The 26865-nt window shown below is 42.7% G+C and overlaps 1 protein-coding gene across 1 annotated transcript; it reads left to right on the top strand.

Annotated features, from left to right (window-relative positions):
- The first annotated feature begins 11677 nt into the window (after window positions 1-11677).
- Window positions 11678-26579, top strand: GCM1 (glial cells missing transcription factor 1). Its single transcript, XM_053381077.1, has 5 exons — window positions 11678-12282; window positions 16155-16407; window positions 18360-18472; window positions 20868-20987; window positions 25597-26579. Exons 1-5 carry the CDS (start codon window positions 12181-12183, stop codon window positions 26329-26331), a joined length of 1323 nt encoding a protein of 440 aa, XP_053237052.1. The 5' UTR covers window positions 11678-12180; the 3' UTR covers window positions 26332-26579.
- Window positions 26580-26865: the final 286 nt, after the last annotated feature.

Here is a 26865-nt window from a genome sequence, read left to right as displayed (position 1 = left end):
ATCAGGGTCTGAGAGCAGGGAGCAAATTTTGGTTTTATCTCCAGACTTGGTTGCTTATTCAAACACATATCCTGTTCTCTTTGTTGCTCTGATAATGAACCTTGCAAGACATTCTCTGACAAGTCAGTGCAATAAGACATCACCACCTAGTCTGTGCTTGGCTCATCTTTTGCCGAAGCCTCTACTGGTCAACTGTTCTATATCATGAATGCAGTCATTCTGCACTGTACACAGAAGGCCTATTTGTGGACTGGGGTGTGTGAATCCAACACGGCCAGCAAGATGCATAGAACAAGATTTAAAACTATAAATGGAGGAATGGTATCAGAACTAAGGAGGAGGTCTGCCCCCACCACCAACACCACTGTGAATCTTAGGAAGCTCATCCCAGAATTTCTAAAATTTGTCTGGCAGAGGAGAGGGAAAGGGTTTTCTGCAAACAGAGCTGTCATCAATTATTTGCAAGGTAACAATTTTGATATGCCCTTGTAGGAATTCTCCGTGGTGCTGACAGCCAGAATATAATGTCCTCTGACAAGACAATGAAGAACACATTTCCTTGCTACCTCGTCAGACCTCTCTGCATACAGTAGCAACTCTTAGGGAAAACTGAGGGAGAGGGGAGTAATTCAAGTTGCCACTAGATTATAGGGCGTTCACATTTTGATAATGAATTTTACAAACTGGACCCTGGACAATGAACTGTGAGGGAAATTAAAGGCAGTTCTCCTTTTCTCCTGCAATGAATTGTCCATGGCAACCGTACAGTTCCTAGTGTTGACTGATGGGCAGTCCTGACTTTATGCATTCTGTCCGTCGTCCATTAAATGTGAGGCAGCATAAATTGGGTTCCCATTCAGTCATTGAGCAGACAGAGACTTGCTTTACTTCAGCGTGTCTCATGTTCCTTCAGACCACAGTTCCCACACTTCCATGGTCGATATGCCAAACATCATAGGCCATAACAAGCATAGGGAGAGAATTGTTCCCATCCCACTGGTTCTCTACAATCCTCTCCCCACTTTATAAACTGATAGTGGACATACCACATAATCTATTTTTTAAAACTGTAATTATAATTATTGTACTCATAACTTGTCCTTCCTCCAAGAAGCCCAGAATATTATATTTCAAATGTGGAATTTTCCAGTCTTGCCCTTCAAAAAAAGTCTGTAAGGTGGGCAAGACTGATATAAATCAGTTGGCCCAAGGTCAGGAAGCAAGATTCATAGCTGAAAAGATCTTCCCAATCTACCACGCTCTTAAGCTCTGAGTTCCACACTCTACTAACCAACTTACTCTATGCTTACCTATTAGCTGGATTCTGGCCCTCTGTCCATTGTGTGGTTGAATTTAAGATCTTAGTAGAGAATTAAGTCTTGTTTTAAATTACCGTATTTTTTGCTCTATAAGACGCACCAGACCATAAGACGCACCTAATTTTTGGAGGAGGAAAACAAGAAAAAAAATATTCTGAATCCCAGAAGCCAGAACAGCAAGAGGGATCGCTGCGCAGCGGAAGCAGCAATCCCTCTTGCTGTTCTGGCTTCTGGGATAGCTGCGCAGCCTGCATTCACTCCATAACACACACACACACATTTCCCCTTACTTTTTAGGAGGGAAAAAGTGAGTCTTATAGAGCAAAAAATATGGTAATGGGAATGTAGCTCATTGTATTTGATAATTAGTGCTTTAACATTATGCTAATGTCCTTGGAGTTGAGCTGCTTCTTACAGAGGACCAATGTAACTTTCCAAATAGGGTACCAGTCTAAGCTTCATGCAAATATTTGAAAGGACAGGTCTGAAGGGCACCTATTTATGCACAGAGACAGCATCCTTCAAAGGCAGCAGCTCTGACACTTTGCATTAACCCAATGAGCCTAAAATGGAAAGGAGGTGATCATCTGTCCTGCTCCAGTGACTCATCTGAACTCACCTGACACAGCTTCATTTTCTACAGCTAAACAGATCTGTCTCTGGTCAGTACGTAGAGCAGTGTTCCCTTGAGGTCCTTCGGAGGAAAGTGTGATGAAAACAACAAGTTCCTCACACTTTGTGGCAAAGATAAAGAGGTATTGTATTGCATGACCAGGCGGCAACCACCTCAGCCCCCAGGGATCACCAGTAAGTAATAATGACACGTGACCACGTGTTATGGATTAAAAATCGGCCACAACTTTATTAAACTTTCAAATGTAGAAGACCTTGGTTTAGGCATTGGGCGTGTATCCCTCCCAGCCCCCCAGCTGGGGGGACTGGGGCTTCTAAGGGTAAATGGGATATGGGGGTGCTCTGCAAGACGTATGTGTACGCAGGCAGCCCACCTCATATCCCCGCATGCAGGGTAGTTCACTGGCAACCTTTCAGTGTATGGCCAGTGACACCTATATTACAACCCCTTTAAGAGGTGACCCTGGAATCGCCGCCACAGGTGGGGGGGGTGAGTCACCACTTCATGCCCCCCCCCCATTTTAGGGAAGAAAAGACTAAAGGAAATTAAGATAAAGGACCAGAGACTATTCATGTATGCCACAGCTTCTGCAAGGACTTTGCTGGGCCAAAATTGGAAATCACAAGAAGTTCCTACCATTGCAGAGTGGCAGGTGAAGATGACAGACTATGCGGAATTAGCCAAATTGACAGGAAGGATCCGAGACCAGGACGACCAGAGATTCCAGGACAATTGGAGTAAATTTATTGAGTATTTAAAAGCCAGCTGTAAAAATTTAAAAACACGAGCAGGACTGAAGTAACTCCTACAATGTAAAATAGATAAGATGTGAGAATAAAATACGTGAAAAAATGTGATAAGGGATACCAAGTGAAGGGATGGAGGAAAGTCATAGCTCAGCAGAGCAAAAGGGTTTTGATGGATGTATGGATTGTTGAAAAAAAGATAATGTAAAGAAAATAATAAAAAATTATTTGGAAAAAGAAGAAGAAAAGACTAAAGCCCAAGCCTTATACCGTCAAAGTTGTGACGAATTGCTACGGGAAGGACAAAGCATGCCAGTGCAGGAAAATTTCTTCCCGGCTCTTCAACAGCAACCAGTCAAAAGACTGCAGCAGCGCCCGCTAAACAGGAAGAAAAAGGTTAACCTGTAAACAAGAAACATTAAACAAAGGGAGGGATGGGTGGGTGAAGCTCCTGAGCTGACTGCCTGGCTGCTGCTGCTGGCTCCACCCCCTATTTATATTGCTGGCCCCATCTCCCAGCATATAACCTGCGTAACCTGTGTAACCTGAGGCTGGGCGTGAGCCTCCACAGAATAACACAGAGAGGCAGGCCAGCACATACAAACTGGAAAGTTCCCCGGGGTCCGAAGCGTTGCGCGCAATCCCGCAAAGTGCACCCACAGTATAACGTGTGAGTGCTCACTATGGGAGAGGGAGAAAAAGTTCTCTCTTATCCACTTTCTCCCCGCACTGCACAATTTTATACAAAAGTACTAAATCAGTTGCAGGGTCTGGTTCAGGAGTAGGGCTACAGGTAACAGATCTGGCCCAGTCTCAAAGAGTGAATACAAGCCTTTAAAATAGTGCTGACTAGAGAGCCAGTGTGGTGTAGTGGTTAAGAGCGGTAGACTTGTAATCTGAGGAACCAGGTTCGCGTCTCCGCTCCTCCACATGGATTTGCTGGGTGACTTTGGGCTAGTCACACTTCTCTGAAGTCTCTCAGCCTCACTCACCTCACAGAGTGTTTGTTGTGGGGGAGGAAGGGAAAGGAGAATGTTCGCCACTTTGAGACTCCTTTGGGTAGTGATAAAGCGGGATATCAAATCCAAATCCAAACTCTTCTCGACGTACACCCTCCCTTTTTGCTCGTGCTGACTTGGTAGGTCACGTAACTGAGTCGAAAGGAGTTTGGAATACTTGAAAGTCTCCCTTTCATCCTTCCACCACCACACCTCTCTTCTAAGACTAACCCCAGCCTTGGGTCAGCTGCCTTTGGCTGAGCTGGTGTAGAGAATTTTGATCAGCGTATCTCCAGCTAAGCCAGGATGAAGGTCTTCACCAGCATGCCACCTATTCTAAACTCTGCCCATCCCAGTGGATATCAGGTTTGGATTTCTCCAGAAGATGATCACTCTCATCAGTGTCTGAAAAGGGGGTCATAAGAGGAGCAGAAATGTAGTCAGGGGCAATAGCCTGAAAGCCAGGCTGTTCAAGATGGAGGATTCATGGATGAAAATTCGTAACAGAACATTTAAAACCTGTATGCCTCTGTATTCATAGCCCAAATACACCATGGTGTTGTTTTTAAATCAATATAAACACAAAGAACACAAGCTATTGCAATCAGCATGCCAGCAGGAGTAGCTTCAGTGGGGCAACAGGGATCCATTGCAGTGATGGTATTCCATCAGTGTGATTAATTCATAAGGAAGGAACTTTCTAAAAGCTGATAAAGGAAGTCAATCTGGTAGGGGAAAGAAGTTAAAAGCTTGCGCCAATAACTGTGCATCTGAAGATAAGAGAGTTAAAGATGCAAAGAGTATGTTACAGGTCATTCCGTGTTCCCAAGGAAATTGATCCCTGGTCGATTGTAACTGGGCAGAAAATGTCAGCTGTTGTCAGGGCCCGGTTCCAAAATGGCTGCTTAATGTAGCTCCTAATGCCTGCTGCGCTTTGCTTTATCTCCTGATTAGTTCAGGTACTTTGATAATGTGAAGAGGCCACAGTCCTCCATGTCCTTCAGCCTTATGGCAAAGTTAATTTGCTTCATTTCAAACTGTCATATATTTCCCAATGCGATTTTTCTTCACAGCTGGCTGAGCTCTAAAACTAATTGAGTAGCCACTTCAGCTGTGCAGGGACACGTTCTCTCCTCTCGTGCTGAGAAACTTGATGCATCCTGCAGAACATACAAGCACCAACATCCTTCCAAAAAGATTCACACTACCAGAAATATTTATGAAATAGTTATCAGGCTGCAAAAAAGAAAAAGAAAATAAACCCTTTTGTCATCCGCCATCTATTTCTTCCTGTTGGCTTCAATAAGCGGCTGCAATGGTTTTTTTAAATTTATATAACTAGTTCTGTGTCAATTCAATGGAATCAGACTCAGAATAGCATTTATTGTTGCGGCCCATAAACGCACCTTTGACCGTAGTGATTTCTCAGCATTTTTGAGCTTGAGCGAACATGGAAATCTCTTAATACAACATGTAAATATCTAACCATGCGTTACAGATTTACAATGGCCATTCATCACTTGGTTCTTCGTTTTGCTGTGTTGTAAATTGTTTTGATTACTCAAAAAAAGTCTGTTAAAAATACAATATGTAAACAAGACTGTTTTTGTTAATTCAAAATGTATATTCAAGTCCACACACACACACACACACACACACACACACACATTCAATTAAGAAAACCCCTTTTGTTATATGTTGTGCTAAAAGATTTCCATGTTCACTCGAGTTCAAAAATGCTGGGAATTAAAAAAAAAAATGCTGGGAAATTACTACTGCTAAGGGTGTGTCATTAACAGCCCTTAACAGACTCCATGGGCAACCAATACCATTCACAAAGAATAATAGAGTTGTCAGGGACCTAGAAAGCCATCTAGACTGTCTCCCTGCTTAGTACAAGATAGCCACGAGTGAAGCATTTCTTTTTACTCCTCCTGCACATCTCCCACACAGAGGTTTGGTTAGCTCTGTAATTCTGAGAAGAATATAAATCTTATACAGTAAGTAGGTCAATATTTCGTGTTTGCGAAAGAGCTGAGAAAGAGCGTCTTACATGGCACTGCTTTTTGAGTTTATGGAACAGGAAGGCTTCCAGTTTTGGCCTTCAGAGGTTATTGAGAATACATGATACAATGCAATAATTATCAGTTCTTCCATCTAAAATTAAATTGACATAAGCCCCTTCAGAAGTCCAAAGAAGCGATACTGATGAAAGTGGTTTCAAGATTCAAAATTACATTTTAACAATCAATAATTATAATCCTATTCTACAATATTAATGACTTTCCGCTCACCCACGCTCGATGTTTATAAATGTAATTACATATGATTGCATTTTAAAACTCCCTCATATCGAGTTCCATCCTCTTTAACTGGTTTCTTAATATAACCTACTATTTTTTTTCTTAGACTTCAGTATATAACTATTGCAAATAAATAAAGAACAAAATAAAAATCGAATATTTACAGGTGCTTTGCTTACATTATCTCAGCAATCCTTACAACAGGAGGACTGTATTTTACCCCTCACAAAGCTACAATTCCCAGCATGCTTAGCAAACTAAGGTTCCCAGGATTCTCATCTGGTTCAATGCAAACACTACTTAGCTTTGCCTTATGGAGGCTACTTGAACCTAGTCAGTTTTGTTGCATCAGAAATACTCCACCCCCTTGTCTTTCATTAAACGTAATTTATTTCAAAAGCAGATGAGGACTTTACTCAGCCTTGGTTTATGGTTTGCTTTCAGTGCAGATGTTTGATCTGGCTTTAAAACCATTGTACATAGCCAGCGAATAATTTTGCCCTTTGGTTCTAGTTGGCTTTGGGGAAGTGTGATGCCCTCCCACAGACACCAGACATTCAAAACTACAGAGAGGCTTATTCTGTCGCCCTGCTGTTACATTTTTGACAAACTCCAGGCGATCTCTTTTAATAACCGCATGCTTTTGCCGTCCTGATTTGGTGCAAAGATGTTAAACTTTAAAATGCATTCCCAGCTGATGCTAGATGAAACGTAAGGATACGGTCTCTCACTCAGGGGGTAAACCTGTCTCTGAACTCGTCCCTTTCAGTCGGCAGGTTGGAGTTTTACACAGCTGAGTGCTCCTCCGTGCACAAACATCCCCTCCACACAGAAAACCACTTATCCAGAAAATTTCAGCTTCTTCTCCTGAGATACCAGTTTTGTTTGTATTGGTAGTAAGCCCAGACTATGAGGAACAGCTCCAGAGGCCAGCCTCAATCCAGGAGGCCTCCGAAACCAGCAAACAACCATGACAGGATAGTAGCAAGCAAACCTCTGCATTGGCAGCTGAAGCTTCAGCTGCCCACCATTTGAACCAAAATCATTTCCAGTCTCAAAGATAGGGAGTAGCAGCCAGCTCTGCCAATCAGATGGCACCAGGGGCGGTGTGTGTGTATTATAAGGCCAATGAAGGCACCAGAGCAGTGTCTGGAGCAAGCCAACATTCCCTGAGCCCTTCCCTTCATCTCTCCCAACGTTCTTATTGGCTCTGTGATCCTAAAGGCAGTATCTGATTGGCCGATTGGTCGCAATCACTCTTGTGACAGGGTCTGGAATTGTTTAAATGACAATGGCAGGCCCAAAGAGGTTGGCAGCCACAGCGCTTCAGTGTGGGAGATGTACTGGCAGGAAGTCTTTTTGCAGCAGCCTACAAACAAGGGAAGAGGGACATGGGTGGCACTAAGGGTTAAACCACAGAGCCTAGGGCTTGCCGATCAGAAGGTCGGCGGTTCGAATCCCCGCAACAGGGTAAGCTCCCGTTGTTTGGTCCCAGCTCCTGCCCACCTAGCAGTTCGAAAGCACGTCAAAGTGCAAGTAAATAAATAGATACCACTCTGGCGGGAAGGTAAACGGCGTTTCCGTGCACTGCTCTGGTTCGCCAGAAGCGGCTTAGTCATGCTGGCCACATGACCCGGAAGCTGTATGCCGGCTCCCTCGGCCAATAAAGCGAGATGAGCGCCCCAACCCCAGAGTCGGCCACGACTGGACCTAATGGTCAGGGGTCCCTTTACCTTTACCTTTTTTACGAACAAGGGAGACGAGGGCTGCCATCAACAATGGCCACCAATAGCAAAATAAAATAATAATAATAATAATAATAATAATAATAATAATAATAATAATGGTGATGTGGTGAGATGGAAAAGAGTAGGGTGGCCAAAAGGGGAAGTGATAGCACCAGCACTTGTTTGTGGAAGGAACTTGGGCTATTCCATCATTTAAACATTTACTGTCAGTCTGAAGCTGTACAGAGCAGGGTTTACCCTCTCAATCAGGGCTAGACCCAAGACAAAGGATAAGATGGTGCCCTCCCCATTCCATGTACAGACAATAACTGCCTGAAAATAAATAAGTAAATCGCAAACTCTGGAGAACTGAACCTAGAGGTCTGGAGAAATGAGGAGCTGAAACGGATGTACAGTGGTACCTCGGGTTACATACGCTTCAGGTTACAGACTCCGCTAACCCAGAAATAGTACCTCAGGTTAAGAACTTTGCTTCAGGATGAGAACAGAAATTGTGCTCCGGCGGCATGGCAGCAGCGGGAGGCCCCATTAGCTAAAGTGGTGCTTCAGGTTAAGAACAGTTTCAGGTTAAGAACCGGCCTCCGGAACGAATTAAGTACTTAACCCGAGGTACCACTGTATTCCTATTCCTAGGACTCATCAGTACAAAAGAAGCAGGTGCAGCTACACTTCTCCAGTGTAGCATTTATCCCCCCCCCTCCATCTGAAAGCCTTTTAGGCTTCCCGGGAGCTCTGTCCTGTGGCTGGAACATAACTGTGACCTTTGCTCTTAGCTCCGATACAATCAAGGAGATTGGGTTGCTGCAGTAAACAGCTTATTCCTTTGGCTCTTAACAGGGCTTAGCAGAGTTCCTCCAACTTTTTATTTTATTTTTTTAATTGATCAGAATAATAACAAACATTGGCACAGACCAGAATGCTAACAGTGAGAATATGTTGGAAGTGAAAATTGTGTGGTGAATGAACTAGGGCTCAGGTGCCTGAAATGTCACCACACCCCTCTAAACTACACATCTTCAAAGAGGCAGGAGATGATCTACCACAGCCTACAGCCATTGTGTTCCTATTCTGGTTCTCTCCACTGCAAAAAAGAGAGAGAAGAAGGTAGGATTGTGTGAGCTCCAGAAAGGAAACAAAAGAAGCACAGAAGAATGATAATTTGAAAACGACTTCATGTGTAACTTTGTGAGGGGCGAACCACAGTACTTTGAATTCTTGGAGGGAAAGAATGTGCTCCGATTGTGCTTTGAAGGCACTGTGTGTGTGCACACCTAGTGTGGAAATTCCCAGGACAGCTTCACTTGAGGCATCTGCAGGGCAGTAATAGCATTCAGCACTAGTACACCAGGTCACTGGCTTAAGGGTATGGAGTGCCCAAGGCAGGCGCTCTGCTTGCTTGCTTGCTTAAATCTCTTTGAAGTTCTCCTGAGTGCTGGACATAGTTATGCATTACAAGATCACCAGGCCAGTAGGTTGCTTGTCCTGGATTCCAAAGAGTTTCTGCTTAGAATCATTGACTTGAGCTCCTTTAGTCCAACCTGCTGCCCATGCAAGAAATCTGCTGCAGGAAACCAGAGACGTGGCCACCATCCAGCCTCTTCTTAAATACCTCTAACGAAGGAGAGCCTGGCAATTTCCAAAGCAGGTTGATTCCTAGTTTGAAAAGCTTGTACCACCTGGAAATCAAAATCCTTTCCCCTATCATTCCTTTCCTGATGAATAAGAGAGAACGGATTGGTTGGGTCATCTGTCTCAGAGGTTGGGGACATCAGGCCCAGGCCTCATGAGCTGGGGCTCAGGACTCTCCCAGGGTCCCACCTCTTATAGACCAAGCTCCATGCCCTCTAAGAGGACTTTTGCCTAGTTGAAGTGTCTCCTTGAACAGAGAGGTGAGGGTGTGGGTGTGGAACAGGCATAGGCCAACTTGGCCCTCCAGATGTTTTGGGACCACAACTCCCTTTATCCCTAGCTAACAGGTCAGGGATGATGGGAGTTATAGTCTCAAAACATCTGGAGGGCCGAGTTTGCCTATGCCTGGTGTAAAAGCTTATGACTTTTGTAAGGGACGTCTACTGTACAGAGGTAGGCACTCATAGCCATTATTCCACCTGCTTTTGCCTCTGGCCACGTCCATCACTAGGTTGCCCAGAACATTGCCCATGAGAAAATGCATCCCTCAGGCAGAAGGTTCCCTACTCCATATCTGTTATTAATCATTTATTACCTACCTCTCACAGGGCAGGCTGATCCCAAAATCCAGCATTAAAACCAGTTACAGTTATGGGAATAGGGTGGGTCCCTGAAAACACACATCTCAGGCATCAAAGTCCTCAGTAAATAGATGGGTTTTCAGCCCCTCAAATATTTTAAGATGTCTATTGTTGCCTCTTAATCACCTCATCTCTAGAACTGATCTGTCTAACCCCTTAAGCCGTAAATCATAGGAATCGATCTTCAGATTCCCTCACCATCTTTGTCGCCCGAAGGTGAGTAAGAACATCAGAAGATCCCTGATGTGACCCAAGGCTGAGGACCCATCTAATCCAGCACTCTGTTCTCACAGTGACCCGTCAGATGGGAAGGCTGCCAGCACAACCTGAGCAAGACATCATTCTCCTCACCTGTGATGCCCTGAAGCTGGTATTCAGGGGCATGATGCTTCTGACCATGGAGGTTGGTCACTAGTGCATTGGCCAGGCAGGTACGTGGCTGTCACTGCCAATAGCTTAGCCAAGCAGAAGTCTTCAGTTGACAAAGTGTCCCACTCAGGTGTCCTCGGTGGCTAGGAGTGCCTTTTTTTACCAACTTTGGTTGGTTAGACAGCCGTGGCCATTCCTAGAAGAGGACAACTTGGCCATAGTTGTCCATGCATTGGATTACCACAATGCACCCTGTGTAGGGCTACCCTTGCTGTTGGTCTGGAGGCTACAGCTGGTGCAGAACATACAGTGAGCTTACTACCAGCAGCATATAACATCCTGCTTGCGGGATTCACCTGGGCTGCCACTCTCCTACCAAGCCAAGTTGAATATTTTGGGACTAATATTGAAGGCCTTTTACAGCTTGGGACCAAGCTATTGCCCTGTCTCTCACGCACCCAGTAGATTGCTGCAATATGCAGGACAGTTTTCCCTAAAAGATTCAAAGCCGCTCAGGGCTTTTACTGTGTCTGCTGTTGTTCTGTGGAATAGCATTCCCATCATGATGTGACAGATGCCCATTATCTGAACTTTCCTGAAGCAACTGAAGACTTTTTTGTTGTCGTTCCAACAGGTTTTTCCCAGCTGGGTAAACGGGACTTTACCACGAGTTTCTACATGTTAGGTTTTTAGTCTTAAGTATATTTGCTGTACGGGACGTGGGTGGTGCTGTGGTCTAAACCACTGAGCCTAGGACTTGCCAATCAGAAGGTCAGTGGTTCAAATCCCTGTGATGGGGTGAGCTCCCGTTGCTCAGTCCCTGCTCCTGCCAACCTAGCAGTTCGAAAGTACGTCAAAGTGCAAGTAGATAAATAGGTACCGCTCCAGCGGGAAGGTAAACGGCGTTTCCGTGCGCTGCTCTGGTTCGCCAGAATCAGCTTAGTCATACTGGCCACATGACCCGGAAGCTGTACGCCGGCTCCCCCAGCAAATAAAGCGAGGTGAGCGCCGCAACCCCAGAGTAGGTCACGACTGGACCTAATGGTCAGGGGTCCCTTTACCTTTATATTTGCTGTATTTGTGTTTTTAACTGTTTGTAATAATCTTATCTGCAAATTGCTTTGGAATGATTGCATAGAATATCATTAATAAATCAATGAGTAATAATAACAACAATCATATTGAACTCGGTGGGGCTTATCTCCAGGTAAATGGGGTCAGGACTGTAGGCTTTGTCACAATTTTCTTTTGGGACATTGAGGCCAGGCTGTGAAACATCCCAGCATTTGAAACATTTTCTTCCACCCAGAGGGACTGAGTAAATAACTGTATTTTCTGTTGTTTAAATTCTTACGGTATATTTCTAGCACAGAGAAGAACAACAAGTGTCCTTTTATAGTGTTATAGTGTCTTTCTCTTGACTACAATGTGAAAGTTTAACTAGAACGAAACAGGTGTGCTTTGGCTCCATAAATTTCAGAACGAGAACAAGGAGTTGCATTTGGGGGGGCTTTGCTTTAGCTCTGCTACAGACATCTCCAGAAGGCCACACTCTTGTCTCGAAGCTATACTTTCCATTATTGTTGCCGCTTGCAAAACTTTGGATGGAACAAGTTTTTCTAGCAAAAGGATACAGATTTTTATCTTTAATGGTGCTTGAGCAGCCTATCATTTGGCTTCAGGAAACAGCTTCCTGGTTCTAAACACTTGCGAGTCAAGTGGCTGCCAGACAGTCAGCTTCAAAGGCTGGCAGTAGAGACTGCTGTTGCTGAGTCTAGGGAAGGGGTTTTGAAATGCTGAGAGCTGCAGAGGATGTCAGCATGGAACAGGAAGCCTTGGGTCCTCAAAGTGGTGAAATGGTCAGCTGGGACATCAATGACATCAAGCTCCCCAAGGTCGGTATATAGAATTCCAAAGAGTATTGTAGAAATTGCAGCTACTCTAAAAACCATCATATTCTGTCATTATATTATAATATATTATTGATTTGCTTACTTGATCATTCATTTGCATAATTCCATCAGTGTATGCACAACAGATAATACCTCTTTGCTGCCATTGTGCTTTATAATTCCCTTGCAGTTGAAAACTCTTGAAACTCAAGTCGGAAGTTCAGCAGTATTAGCTCAGCCTGGATAGCTCAGTTGGTTTTAGCATGGTGCTGATAATGCCAAGGTTGCAAGTTCAATCCCTGTGTGGGACAGCTGCAAATTCAGGCGGTTGGACTAGATGATAACAATATTACTTACTGTTTTTATTTTTCTTTACTATATTATTTATTTCTTTAAGTCATTTGTATACCGCTAAATTATTTGTAACTCCAGGTGGTGTACATTTTTAAAAATCCACAGCCAACAGGGTGATGAAACAAAAAAAATCATAAAACCTGAGAATTTTTAAAAAAAGATTATATCCATCTCAAAAAAGAAATTCAATGTGACAAATGAAGCGAAACAACAGCAATTCAATGTTTAAAAGTCATGGTAAACTAAGTTTTACTCAGAATAAACCCATTGAAATGGATAGCCCTAGCTTAGTTGTGTGCATTAGTTTTCATGGGTCTACTCTGAGTGAGTAAAATGTAGTTGCATGCCACCCAGTATGCCACCCACTTTTACTTATTACAATAGTAATAAAAAAAAACACCCATGTTACTATGACAATTGTCAACAATGATGATTTCTGGAAACAGTCAAAAGGCAAACTGTGCTTTAAACAAAAAGGCTAGAAAAGGAAAGATTCATCAAAAGTTTTTGAAGATTCAAATTTTTGCCTGTTACCTAAAATGAAAGAGCAACAGGTCCTAATGGATTTTGGTGGGGAGATTGTTCTGCTGTAGGGTGGCTGCAACTGAGTTGAATTCATTTGGTCAAAATGGGTTTGGCGGTAGCTTGAATGAGATTCCCAGCAAAGGTTGGTCATTCGGCACATATATCGTGTTACCTTCTTTGACTGCATGCCACCAGGGACTTCTGGGCTTTGTGCAAGCCTCATGGAGGCGCATGAAAATGCACTCATAACTGCTCAAAACTGAAATATTTTTAAAATACGTCTTCAATTTCTAAACATTGTCAAATAAAACATATATTATAGCATTATTAGACTGTAATTAGAGCTAAATGTTAACAGGGTAACTTAAGCTGAAGTTGCAACAGGAATTTGATAGGTGTTATTGACAAATACGTTGTGAGGGTCTTAGTTCCAGGGTCTCTGGACTTCGCATAAGTTAAGAGCCTTTGCATCACACTCATTCCAATGCGAAAAGAAATTATGTCCTGTGAAATAAAAAGTTAAGCAGAGTGAAGAAAGTGAAAAACCCATTGAGATGTTAAAACCTATCAGCTTCAGTCAGCAAAATTCTATGCAACATTCTCATATTTATGGTAGATCCCAATCAGCTGTAGCACATGCAAGCTGGAGTGTTTCATTCATGTTTACAACCATCCATGTCACAGAAACCATAAATTTTCATGATGTCAACTTGTGGTTAGATAATAGTTGACAATATCTGAGATCCAACCACTAACAAACCACAGTGCCGTGAATGGATATACAGGTATCTATATTTTTCTAAGAGTTTCTGTGTCAAAAGTTGCCAAAACAGATATAGTGCTTGATCATTTTCCCTGAATTTATTTCTTTATTTGATTAGATTTCATACCTAGTCTTTATCATACAGTCCCAGGTTGAGTGGCAACAATAAAAAATGAAATTATAAAATAGAAAAGCATAAAAAATTGAAAACACTTCCACATATAAAAACAATACAAATGTTTAAAAAGAATTCCACGTTTAAAAATAGTTCTAGTACACCAGTGGAACTGGGGTAAAGTAAATTGAAAAAGTAATTTGTAATTTTTATGCAGGTGATCTTGAAAGGGAGAAAAGCCACCAGAACTTGCATGCTATTTCTTTCCCTCTTTTTTCTATCAAAAAAAAATCTTCCAAAAGTCAAACACTCAGATATGAATGAGGAATGAATGACCAGTCCCCTCTGTGATGTGATCAGTTCAGCCCATTCATAAGAATGCACATTTGTCCCAAGGAGATATCTCTGATGTTATATATGTAACCTTCAGCACAAATCATGAACAATATGCAAATATCCACAAGCAAACAACAAGCATTGTTGCTCTCCATATCTGCCTGGGTTCTCCTGCTCTACAGTACTTTGAAGATAGAGCGTGACTGCTCTCCTTTAGAATATGATCAGCTGTAGCACATTCCTATTGGAAGAAAACCATCAGTTTTGTCCCAAGAGACATCTTTGATGTTCTGGAATTAGGCTTTTGCTTCATTGGCACAAATTGTTGAGTGTTATGCAAATGTGCATATCCAAACAGCAAGAATTAATATTGAAGCACATTCTTTTCCTCAAAGAATTCTGGGCACTGTAGTTTACCCCTCACAGAGTTACAATTCCCAGCAACCCTCGACAAACTACAATGCCCAGAATTCTTTGATGGAAAGAATTATGCTTTCAAGGCAGAGTGTATATGCAGCCCTTATCTGCCTCAGTTATCATCCTCCATGCTGTTCTAATTAAAATGATATGTACCTTCAGCCATTCATCAGCCCTGAATGTTTATAAAGTTTTATTGACATTAGGCAGAGACCCCCTATGTTATTTTAGACATCTTCTGAGGCTTTTTTCTAATTTCAGCAAGTCTACCCAGACATATAATTTAGTGACCTACCTTCATTTGAAAAGTTTAACTTACTGTGTCTGTCTTTGCATGATAATTATTTTATGTGTAATTGTTTTCTTTATAGTTTTGTGGGTTTCAGTGTTTCGTCTACAGTATTATTATGCACATCTCTTCAAGAGCGGTTTCATTGAGCAGTTTAGAAATATTTCCAAATTAATTACAGTGGTATCTTGGTTCTCAAACTTAATCTGTTCCAGAAGTCTGTTCCAAAATCAAAGCGTTCCAAAACCAAGGTGCGCTTTCCAATAGAAAGTAATGCAAAACGGATTAATCCGTTCCAGACTTTTAAAAACAACCCCTAAAACAGCAATTTAGCATGAATTTTACTATCGAGACCACTGATCCATAAAATGAAAGCAGTAATCAAACTGTACTATAAAATAAATAAGACAGTATTGTAGATGATAAAAATTAAAAATAAATATTTTTCATACCTGCACTGATGATAGTCATTGTTTGGATGGGGGGCTTTTATCCATTTCCGCAGTCACACAATCAATCAATCAGTAGCTGAACTAGGTTCCACACAGTCACAAAAACAAATTAATAAAAAAAGCCTCAAAAACAAAAACGCAAAATACCGGTAAATAGCAAAAACAAAAGTGCCAAACTCAATCCGTTCCGGAAGTCCGTTTGACTTCTGAAATGTTTGAAAACCAAGGCGCAGCTTCTGATTGGTGCAGGCAATAGCCAACAGCCACATTGGATGTTTGGCCTCTGAAAAACGCTTGAAACTGTAACACTTACTTCCAGGTTTTTGGTTTTTCGGAACCAAGGCTTTTGAGAAACAAGGTACCACTGTAAATGAATAAGGGTCATGCACAGCCATGTGGAATCTACCATGAAATATAGAAGAATATTCAGCCAGGTTAATATATTTGCTAGGGCAGAGGGGAGCAGATAATTGTTTCTGCAATAAATGTAAAGTAGACTTAATAAATGCAAACAAATAAGGGAGCTCTGTGTTGCAGACTTGATTCATTGTCTTTGAATTTAGGTTGTGTGGCGGGGACTTGTTTCCTAGCTTTGAAACATCACATTCTTTGGGTTCCTTACAGGACGTGAAACAAACAGATTGGTTTCAGGAATGGCCAGATTCCTATGTAAAATGTATCTATAGCTCTGATGACAAAAATGCTCAGAGGCACCTAAGTAGCTGGGCAATGAGGAACACCAACAATCACAACTCGCGCATCTTAAAAAAGTCCTGCCTCGGAGTCGTGGTCTGCAGCAATGATTGCTCAACTTCAGATGGGGGAAAGATGTATCTGAGGCCGGCTATATGTGACAAGGCCAGGCAAAAACAGCAGAGTAAGTATGCTTCTTTGAAAAGGGCTTACATTAGACTTCTTGCAGTTCAATTTGGGTTTCCGCTGCCACAAAAAAAATCTACTGGGTAATCCTGGTTCAGAACCTGACTTGCATTAGACTAGTACATCTCCAGCCACACGTTGGAAGTATCACATCGTGAAGTACATATAATTGTAGGGATGGATGGATATGGCCTTTCCCCCCCTCTCTCTTTCTCTTTTTTCCAGTTCACATTTCGCCTATTAAACACATTTTGCAAGTGATTTTCTTTCACAAATGGATGCATTTTTAAAAGTACCCTTTCCCCTTATATAATATATGTGCATTTTTTTAAAAAAAGTACACTGAGTTTACTTTAAAGTAAGTGAGCCTAGTTTACAAGCTGATCCTGAGTATTCTTACTTGAACATGAGCCCTGTGTAATTCAGTAAAACAGATCTGCAGGTGTGTACAGAATAGAATATGTACTTGGAAGGTAAGGATTAGGACAAAAATTAGGACAATCCTGAAAGAAAGATTGTGACACTCATAGAAGATAAATTAATTTCTGGAAGTCTTAATTATTTGATGAAGTTTTGGGGAGAGAATATTCATGCAATCTTCTAAATGGAAACTTTCCCAAAAGAATGCAATTTATTTGGGGCAGAAAGTGAATTAGTTCCACTAAGGATAATATTGTATCTATATCTAATTATAAGGATCATATATTGGTCCTTTACTGAGGAATACCAAAATTATTCAGGCTAAGTGAACATGTATATTTTTTTGATGGTGTAATAACAAACATAAGAGCTTATAGTCTAAGGTAATAAGCACACTCAGAAAATCTCAATAAAATCAAATGGGACTTTATTTCAAGTAGAGGTAAGTAAGGTTGATCAAGATAGGAAAGGTAAAGGTACCCCTGCCCGTTCGGGCCAGTCTTGCCAGACTCTAGGGTTGTGCGCTCATCTCACTCTATAGGCCAGGAGCCAGCGCTGTCCGCAGACACTTCCGGGTCACGTGGCCAGCGTGACAAGCTGCATCTGGCGAGCCAGCGCAGCACACGGAACGCCGTTTACCTTCCCGCTGGTAAGCGGTCCCTATTTATCTACTTGCACCTGAAGGTGCTTTTGAACTGCTAGGTTGGCAGGCGCTGGGACCAAACGACGGGAGCGCACCCCACCGCGGGGATTCGAACCACCGACCATGCGATCGGCAAGTCCTAGGCGCTGAGGTTTTACCCACAGCGCTACCCGCATCCCGTTGATCAATTCGAAGCTGAGAATCCTACAGCACAATCTAATTTCTACACAGAAATATGTTCCATTGAGTTCAATGGGACTTACTTCCAGGTAAGGGGACATAGGTTCACAGCCTTAGACAAGTTTGGGTTTTGTGTTTCATTTGTGCCTACAGCACATTTCACTTTCCAAAGATATTTTACCTGAACACAAGTCCCATTGCATTTATTGGAACGCGGGTGGTGCTGTGGGTTAAACCACAGAGCCTAGGACTTGCCGATCAGAAGGTCGGCAGTTCAAATCCCCGTGATGGGGTGAGCGTCCATTGTTTGGTCCCTGCTCCTGCCAACCTAGCAGTTCGAAAGCACATCAAAGTGCAAGTAGATAAATAGGTACCGCTTTGGCGGGAAGGTAAACGGCATTTCCGTGCGCTGCTCTGGTTCACCAGAAGTGGCTTAGTCATGCTGGCCACATGACCCGGAAGCTGTACGCCGGCTCCCTCGGCCAATAAAGCGAGATGAGCGCCGCAACCCCAGAGTCGGCCACGACTGGACCTAATGGTCAGGGGTCCCTGACCCTGTAGCACCTTTGCTACAAGCAGAGACATCTGCTGTCAATAACCCAACATGAAAAGAGTATATTGTACCCTACACAATGAACTTCTAACATGACATAATCTTAAAACTAAGTTCATTCAGAATAAAATATTTAATGGTACACTTGTTTCAGGAAAATCGTGTCCCAACTGCTATGGGCCCTTGAAGCTTATTCCCTGCCGAGGTCATGGTGGATACCCTGTAACAAACTTCTGGAGACATGAAGGACCATTCATATTTTTTCAGGTTGGTAACAGTATCTGATTTATTCAAGGCAAGCCTGCTGTTATAGCTGAACTGTGCTTGGAAGATGAGCAAACCAGGAAATGTTTCACACTGAGCCAAAGAGAGTATTTAAATTGTTAGTGAGGTATGACACCTCAGGTAAGGGGATCCACAAAAGTTAACCAGTTGGCCATGCTTATACATAAAAACAAGCCTTTTTTCCAGCTGGAACTCTCTGGAACTCAGTTCCGGCACCTCTTAGGTGGGCGCCATTGCCATTCTAAGAAAATAAGGGAGGCGTTCAGGATGAGTTTCAACACCTCTAGAAAAATAGCATTGCATGAAAACAACCATTTTATTTTTATTTTTAATAATATTTATTAAAGATTTTTTAAAATTATAAAAAAGAAAAAACAGAAAAAAAGACAAAACAGAAAAATAGAAAGAAAAAATACATCCATCATTCTCAAATTTTTATCTTTCATTACCTTCTTTCTTTGACCTCCTCCTCCTCCCCTTTCTTGTATCCTGGTTAATAATTATCACAGCAAATCTTTTCCATAGTTCATAATATTTTGTCCTTACATTAATCTTAATCTATTTTCATCTTGTCTTATAGCAAACCTTAAAACTTAAATCTTATTTTTACCAATTTCTCATAACCATATCATTAACCTAATTCTTTAAAGATTTTTACTAGAACCAAGTAGTTCCATTTCAACATTTTTCTAACATTCATCAATTATTTTAAAACAGTTCTAATGATAAAAGAAAAAAAAGTAAAACAATCCAATCTTCATCCAGCGTCCCTTCCTCCTGGTCCCGGATTTTGTCAGTCCTTTTTGTCCCATTGATCTAGCGCATTAACCTCGTATCCTTATATCCGAGGCCCTCAAGTCTCTTCCATGTCCCTTCCGCGACTCTTCTTCATATTTTCCTTTCACTTGTGGGAACTCCAGCTTAGTAATGTTTTTGACCCTTTTCAGCAGATCAGCCCCATTTCCATAGTCCAGACTAAACTCCATGTGATATTTAAACACCTGTTTCAGATTCCCTCCAAAATAGAGAGCCCCCACAGCTCCAAACATCTGACGGCCCATTACCAGACTCAGAAAGTCCAAACATCCCTGCATGGGAGGGTCAGTCCAACCCCCCATTTCCAAACCAAACCAAACTTTATCTTTCCAAATCTGGTTTTTTCCAAATTCATTTATCAAATCCAAAGGCTCATGATCCTGCAGGGCCGCAACTCCCTCCATTTCTTGCACTTAAGAACAATAGCAACAAAGTTTCTTTTTTAAGATATTCAGTCAATATTTGTTCCTTTGAAATGAGAAAGGAAACAATGGAGTCACTATGTTACTTTTCTTTTAGCTGTCTGTCAAAAACATTTGTCTCTGGTCAATGAGCTTCAAACGTCAGTCCTGACACTCTGCTCCAGGATCAGGACGGTGGAAAGTTACTTTACTTTAAACTCACTTCTGCAGGTTTAAACAGTCCAAAAAAAGATCCCCCTTCTTCTCCTGCTACTGAAGCGGGGTTCCACGATTTTAAATGATGAAAGCCAATCCTTTAAAAGTAATTTTCTAAGCTCTAGTTTACGTTGTCTTTGCTTTATTCTAACTACAAAGAAACGGAAGGCTGACTTCCTGTTTAGACCTTCCCGTTTCAGTACCAAATTGAAGTAAATTTTAAGTCCAATTCCTCTCTACTGGCCAGTCCTTATTTAAAGTCCAATTGTTCAAGTTTTAAGTACTCACGGGTGATTCTTTAGATGCCAAATTGTCCCAGGAAAAAGGCAGAGGTTGTTTAGGGCTTTAAAGGTCAACACCATGGCATGCAGAGCACTGCAGCCACAAATAAGCAAAAATGAGCTATTGATATGAGCCTTGGTATATGAATGTAGAAGACAACTAAACATCCACATGGGAATCATCATGGAAATCATGGTAGCATTTTCCTCCAAGATAGAATTTCAAAAAGTTATGTCAGAATTCAGTCACATAACCTTTCGGGGAAAATAGGAGTAAAAAATAGAAATAGAAATAGATAACTCAGATTATCATTCCTGTGCCTTTATAGGTGACTATGCTCTTAATTTTGACCAAGTATAAAGTTTTTTATTGCAGTCAATGACCAGTATCAGGATAAAATCACCAATTTTGACTATGAAGCCAGATTTCCCCTACGGAATAACCTATTCTATACATGGATCTTTTGAGATGGTTTTGCCATTTCAGCAAATTCGGCAACCCACTTCCATTTAAATTGAAACTTTAATCTAAAATGTAATGAGTTACATCCAACGAGACAGGCAAGCCATTTTGGATTTTACACCCCTTGTCTTGCGAGCATTGTGTTGAAAACTGCCTTGTGGTTTTATGCCCCTACGCCTTCTTCACTTGCTGTTATAAAGTCAAAGGGGGCTCACGATCATCCAAGGCCGGAAACAAAATCGGAAGCCGAAGCAAGACGATCGATACAAAAAGCACACACCCCAAGTTCTCCGAGACTTAAACGGAGCAGAGATGCTGAGGTAAACGCTTGTTTTTTTAACTACCAGCAAAATGTCTGCCATTATGGCAGGTGGATTGAAGGAGGGTAACGAGGACTGCAAGAATCCCTGTGCTGTGCAGTGTGTCAACTGAGGGATGTCTATAAATGAGGGCCAGGCAGGTTTCTCCCTCACTGTAGCAGTAGACTCCCAACTGCAGTGGTGTACTATTCTCTCATCTGAATGAATAGCAACCATTCAATCATATGGAAAATAGTAATTTGGGGATACCATGGGGTAGAGTGGGGGCTCTCTACCCCTGGTGACTCTTCACAGCCCTTTCCTGGGTTCTGTTTCTTGGTCACACAGGAAAGGTGTTGAAGATATGGATATATGTTGGGATACTGGGTTTTATTCTGTACAGTGGTACCCCTAGTTACAAACTTAATTTGTTCTGGAGGTCCGTTCTTAACCTGAAACTGTTCTTAACTAGAGGTGTGCTTTCGCTAATGGGACCTCTTGCTGCCACTGCACCACTGGCACACAATTTCCATTCTCATCCTGGGGCAAAGTTCTCAACTCGAGATAACTCTTTCAGGTTAGCAGAGTTTGTAACCTGAAGCATTTGTAACCTGAGGCGTTTGTAACTCGAGGTACCACTGTATAATAAAAGCCAGCATCCTGCATATATCTGTATTTTCAATCTGACTTCAGGTTTCATTATTACCGTATTTTTCCATGTATAAAACGAGCTTTTTTCCTGAATTTTTTGTGATAAATTGAGGGTCGTCTTATACACGGGTTAATATGTTAAGTAAGCAAGGGCTGGTGTTGCGGCGGTAGCAGGGAAATGTCGGAGAGGAGGCTGCTTACCCGCTCTTCCCGGCTTAGGAAGAGTAGTTGGTGAGTGCCAGTATGCGGTGTATTACGGTACCAGTTCCGTCAGCCAGAGTGGGGGATCGTCAAAAAGCTGCTCAACAGCTCAGCGAACTTACAAAAGAAGCTCAACAACTGTTGAGGGCTCCCAAAAATAGGGGTCGTCTGATACATGGGGTCATGTTATACACAGAAAAATACGGTACCTCACTTTTGGGGGTCTTATATGTGTACAGACAGTGCAAGAACTGTGAACCATCGTGTGTATGGTGCTTGACAGAGTAGAGGATGACAGTTCCCTGCCCCAAGGGGCTTACACTCTAAATTCAGACACTGGAGAAACAACGGAGGAAGAGAAGGGATTGGGTAAACAGAGAAGCAATACAGTAGGGGCAGGGAAAGCTGTGGCCCTCCAGATTTTGGTGGTCACCTCCACAACACTCTTGGACAACTTTAAACAGGAATGGAAAATCTTGGGAACTGTAGTTTGTTACATGTGCTGGGAATTGTATGTCTAGGAGGCAGCACCCTTAAACTGCAGACACGACTGTTTCGGTGGTGTAAGAGTGCTTTAAAGATATGGCGCGACCCCACCACTTCCATCATCCCTGACCATTGATGATGCTGATTGTGGGATCTAGACTCCAACAACATACGGAGGGCACCAGCTTGGGGAAGGCTGACCTACTGTAACCAAGCGTCTAACTAAGCCTACTTGGCTTTTCAGTGACACACGCTTAGGCGTAGATATAGGCTGGGTATGAGAATTCAGTTTTGTAAAAATGGTGCTTCATTTCCAACCTACCAAAGTCTTTCCTTAGACCTGTGACAGATGGTCAGGAGGAGAAGGAAGGAAAATGTTTCTGCATAGCAAATGCCTTGACAAACAGACATCCGTATCAATATAGATATGTTGCCTGCAGGTTTTAAATTAACTTCAGTCCCGTTGATCTATATTTATGTTAATTTCAATGGGATTTTAGTGCACTTTAATGCACCTGCAGCAAGTTGAGTGATCTCTCTGACATCTACCAGTAAATGCTGTCACAGTGAGAGAATACTGACTTCCGATGTGGAGCAACTTAGGAAAGGGAGTGGGGGAAATCACCCCTAAATTATGCACAAGGAAGGAGACTACCCTAGTATGTTTCAACACCTAAAAAAAAAAGAACAAGCTAAAATTAGATGGATTTTTAACATTTTCCTTGGAGTGTCACATTACTTTTTAACTTAGAAAGGGATGGGCTCTAAAGAATTTGGTGCTTGCAAAATGTCTTCACAAAGTCCCCATACAGCAGAAGCATGTTTTGCTATGTCTTATTTCTGCAAGTAGTAATTTACTACTAATTATCAAAATACACTGATATGTAATAATAATAATAATAATAATAATAATAATAATAATAATAGCCGCAAGTCTCTTATCAGTGGCCCAATGTGGGTTTTTTTGGGGGGGTGGAGGATTAAACTCCCCCCAGTTATAATCCTACAGCTGTGGTGTTCAAAGCAAATTCATTGTTCTGTGCCCAAGAGCAATGCCCAAGAGCAAATTTAGCAAATGACTGGTGTTTGTTCAAACCATATAGGCAAACGCTATGCCTTTGCAGACTGCTTTGAAATGTGGAGAACTGAAGTTGTGAAAGATGAGAAAGATGAGAAAAATGAGAAAAATGAGAAAAATGAGAAAAATGAGAAAAATGAGAAAAATGAGAAACTGAGAAAGACTGAAATTGATAGGCTTGGCCATCCCTAATCCAGACACAGGTTTCTAGCCACAGTGACACGTTTGTCTCTTTTCATACATTTAGGTCAATTCACGTGCAGGCAAAATAACTTTGATTTATGCAGTTGTAAAATACATGTTCTGATGAGGGGGTGTGATCCTTTTTAGATTAGAGAGCTATTTGGCTCCCTGGGTTTCTCTGGGTTACATTGCATAGCTGCTGGAGTGGAAGGAACGGACCAGGAATCTCTGGGTCACTTGTGACAATACACTGGCAGCCAACTTTTGCAAAAGCAGCTGTTCATGCAAGTGATTTACCCACATGAGTAGTGTAATATTGGAGTGACTAATTCATAAAAAAAGATCGCCCCCTTTCTCCTGCAAACTGGAAAATCACAACATGGCAATTTTCCAGTTCATGGAAGAAGAGCTGTCAGCACTATAAGCAGCACTGTAGAATTTGTGGTGACGCTGCATCGTATTTACTGTATAATTCCCTCTATTAGCAATGTTTTGGGGGTGAGTGCTGATTCAGCATCACCCACACATGAGGCAGGAGCATCAGCAGGCTTAGGAGAACTCCAAGGTTTGCAGAAACCCCAAAAACCTTCAGAAAAAATATCCAGAAAGGTCTGAGCATTCTCAGTCATAGCCAGAGAATGCTATCTGGTGGGGGGAGGGAGGAGAGGGGATGCAATGGGGTATTCTGTAAGAGGGCTTGGCTGGCTGGCAGAACCCTGAACTGGAGCACTTTGCCCATTTGGTTGGTGCTCCTACCTGTCTCTATTATTTGTGCCTGCGGCAGTGAAGCTGAACTTGTGCGACGGTTCAGAATATCCAGTTGTTCAAGGAAGGAAATCATTTTCAGTCTAGTTTCTGTGAGGGAAGGGAGAGTTGTCAGTTTGGCTGGGATTAAAATCTCTCACACAGAGGATGAACAAGGACCACTGTAGGGAAGATAACGAAGGACGAGCCCAGAGGAAAGGAAACCGAATGAAAGGTACTAAGGGGGAGGGGGATGAAGGAAAGATAAATGAGAATGAAGCTTAAGGAAAGGGGTTGAAGGCAAGGAAGAACTAATAAAACAGAGAGGTGACGCTGGATAAACATAGCTGTGTTAAAAGTGAGAAGGGGCTGCATGGTTTGGTTGGAGAGAAAACAGAGTGCTAGAAGAACTGGTCAACTGTCCCAGCTACTAAGTGACAGTTGAGCAAAGTAGGCAGTGGCCTGAGGAAACAAATATTCAGTAGAGACATGAAATTAAATAAAAGAGGGGCCAAGTAGAAGTGGAGCAAAATTCCCATAGATGAAGACGGGGTAAGGAACTAGTGGCCCTCCAGATGTTGTTGAATTACATTATCCCTGACTGGGGATATTGACTGGGGTTGATGGCATTCTTGTCTAAACATCTGGAGAGCTACTGCTTACTTTGCTCAGGTTCCCCATCCTTGGCCTAAGAGATAGGAGGAGCTGTGCACTGTTTGCAAGATTGAGAACCATAAGGTTTGCAAGAGAGATAAGCATAAGGACATAGGAACAGGACTGGCCCACCCCTGAGGCTCAGTGAGGCAGTTGTCTCGGGTGGCAGGTTGAGGCCAGCTGTGAGGGGTCACAGATCCAGGCCCTGAGGAGCACACAGCGTGCTACCTCCTGCATTTGTCACCTGTCTCCTCTGCTCCCACCTCCCCAATTCCATTTGCTCCTCTCTGGACTCCTTTTTCCTCCCCCGCCACCTTCAGTGCACCAGGGTTTCCCTGGGCTGCCTCTGGTCGCCTCAGGTGGAGGTGGAAGAGTGCGGGTAGAGAAGGAAGTAGCAGGGGGAACGCCATTTTCTACTTTGCCTCAAGCGGTAGAACATCCTGGGACTTTGTGACCTGGCAACCTTAAGGGGGCAAAAAGGGGAAACAAGGTGGATGAATTTCACACACAGAGTTGAACAACCCAGCTAAAGTCCTTTAGCTGCAGCCTTCTAGTTCAATAGTATCAATCTGAGAAATTAAGAGGGCTTTTTGTTTGGCTGCATGATATTATGATGCATTTTTCTCTCTTAAGTCCCTGACAGGTGAGAAGCCAAACCAGGACACTTTGCCATTAATAGTCTCCAAACAGGAAGACCTTATGTCACAAAGTACCTTCTTGGGACAAGAGCAGGTGTTGAACGATTGCTTGTCTCTTGCCAAAGGGTACAGTTCAAGAAAATCCTCTTATCTAATAGAGCACACTCCGGACGTAGACTGCAGCAAATACCTGGACAGGTGCAAACAGATCAGAAGCAGAGAATATAGCTACAGAGGCCCAGCTGAACCCTCAGTATTTGCATATTCTGAATACAGAGAGCAACAAACCTGGAATAAGACTGTGGGCCTGGGAAGAAACCCATTAGCAGAGAAATACTGCAGCGGCTCTCCGACAGCCCTGGCGGGTCTACACTGTGAAACCCTGGCTTCCATAAGTGCGCTTGATGCAGGCATCCAGCATGCTCCAACCAAGTGGGACCCGATGGCAAAAGTTGGCTACCAGTCCTTCAGATCTAACGTAGGTACATTTGGAGGAGAAGGCATGTATGAAGGAAAGCCACACCTGCATTATAACAGCAACCACGCTCCTTCCCCCTGCTGCCCGATCTCTCCAGAGGAGCCCTGCCTCATTGCAGATGCTGCCCATCACTATTACCAGAGCTCCTTGCCCCTGAAAGGAAACGAGTGGCACTTTGAAGAAGAAAGGAAATACACAAATCTGGACCACTGCAACAATGAGATGTTTTTTAACTTCTTCCCTTTGCGATGACACTGACACCTTTCCGTTGTCGCTCACCTCCTCTGTATCTCTTGGCAGTGCCACGGATTGTCTGCTATCCTGAACCTCGGGTGGTTACTTATGCTTTTGTGTTGTTGTTTAGTCGTTTAGTCGTGTCCGGCTCTTCGTGACCACATGGACCAGAGCACGCCAGGCACTCCTGTTTTCCACTGCCTCCCACAGTTTGGTCAAACTCATGCTTATAGTTGAGGCAAATAAAGTTGCTGATGTTGTAGTGCTGTTCCCCTCACTTTATAGAAAAGAAGGCGGACTGAATTTGTCAGATCAGAGAATAGGTTCCCTTTCCTAAAGAGGAAACCTTTTCTCCAAAGAGTGTACAGCAGTGCATAGGCACATTCATGTTATAAGATGCATAACACACTCATAGAGAGTTGCTCTTCTGTATACATTGGCTCTTCGGGTCCTTTTCAGTGGTTCATGTACTGGAGGGAAGGACCAGTGAAGTCCCTCGCTTACATTCCTCTATTGGGTGCAATGTTTTGCATGGTTTCAGCGCATTGGGTC

Source organism: Podarcis raffonei, chromosome 3 (assembly GCF_027172205.1).
Source record: "Podarcis raffonei isolate rPodRaf1 chromosome 3, rPodRaf1.pri, whole genome shotgun sequence".
NCBI classification, from domain to species: Eukaryota; Metazoa; Chordata; class Lepidosauria; order Squamata; family Lacertidae; genus Podarcis; species Podarcis raffonei.
The sequence above is the reverse complement of the archived record's forward strand: the minus strand, read 5'-3'. Positions and strand labels throughout refer to the sequence as shown.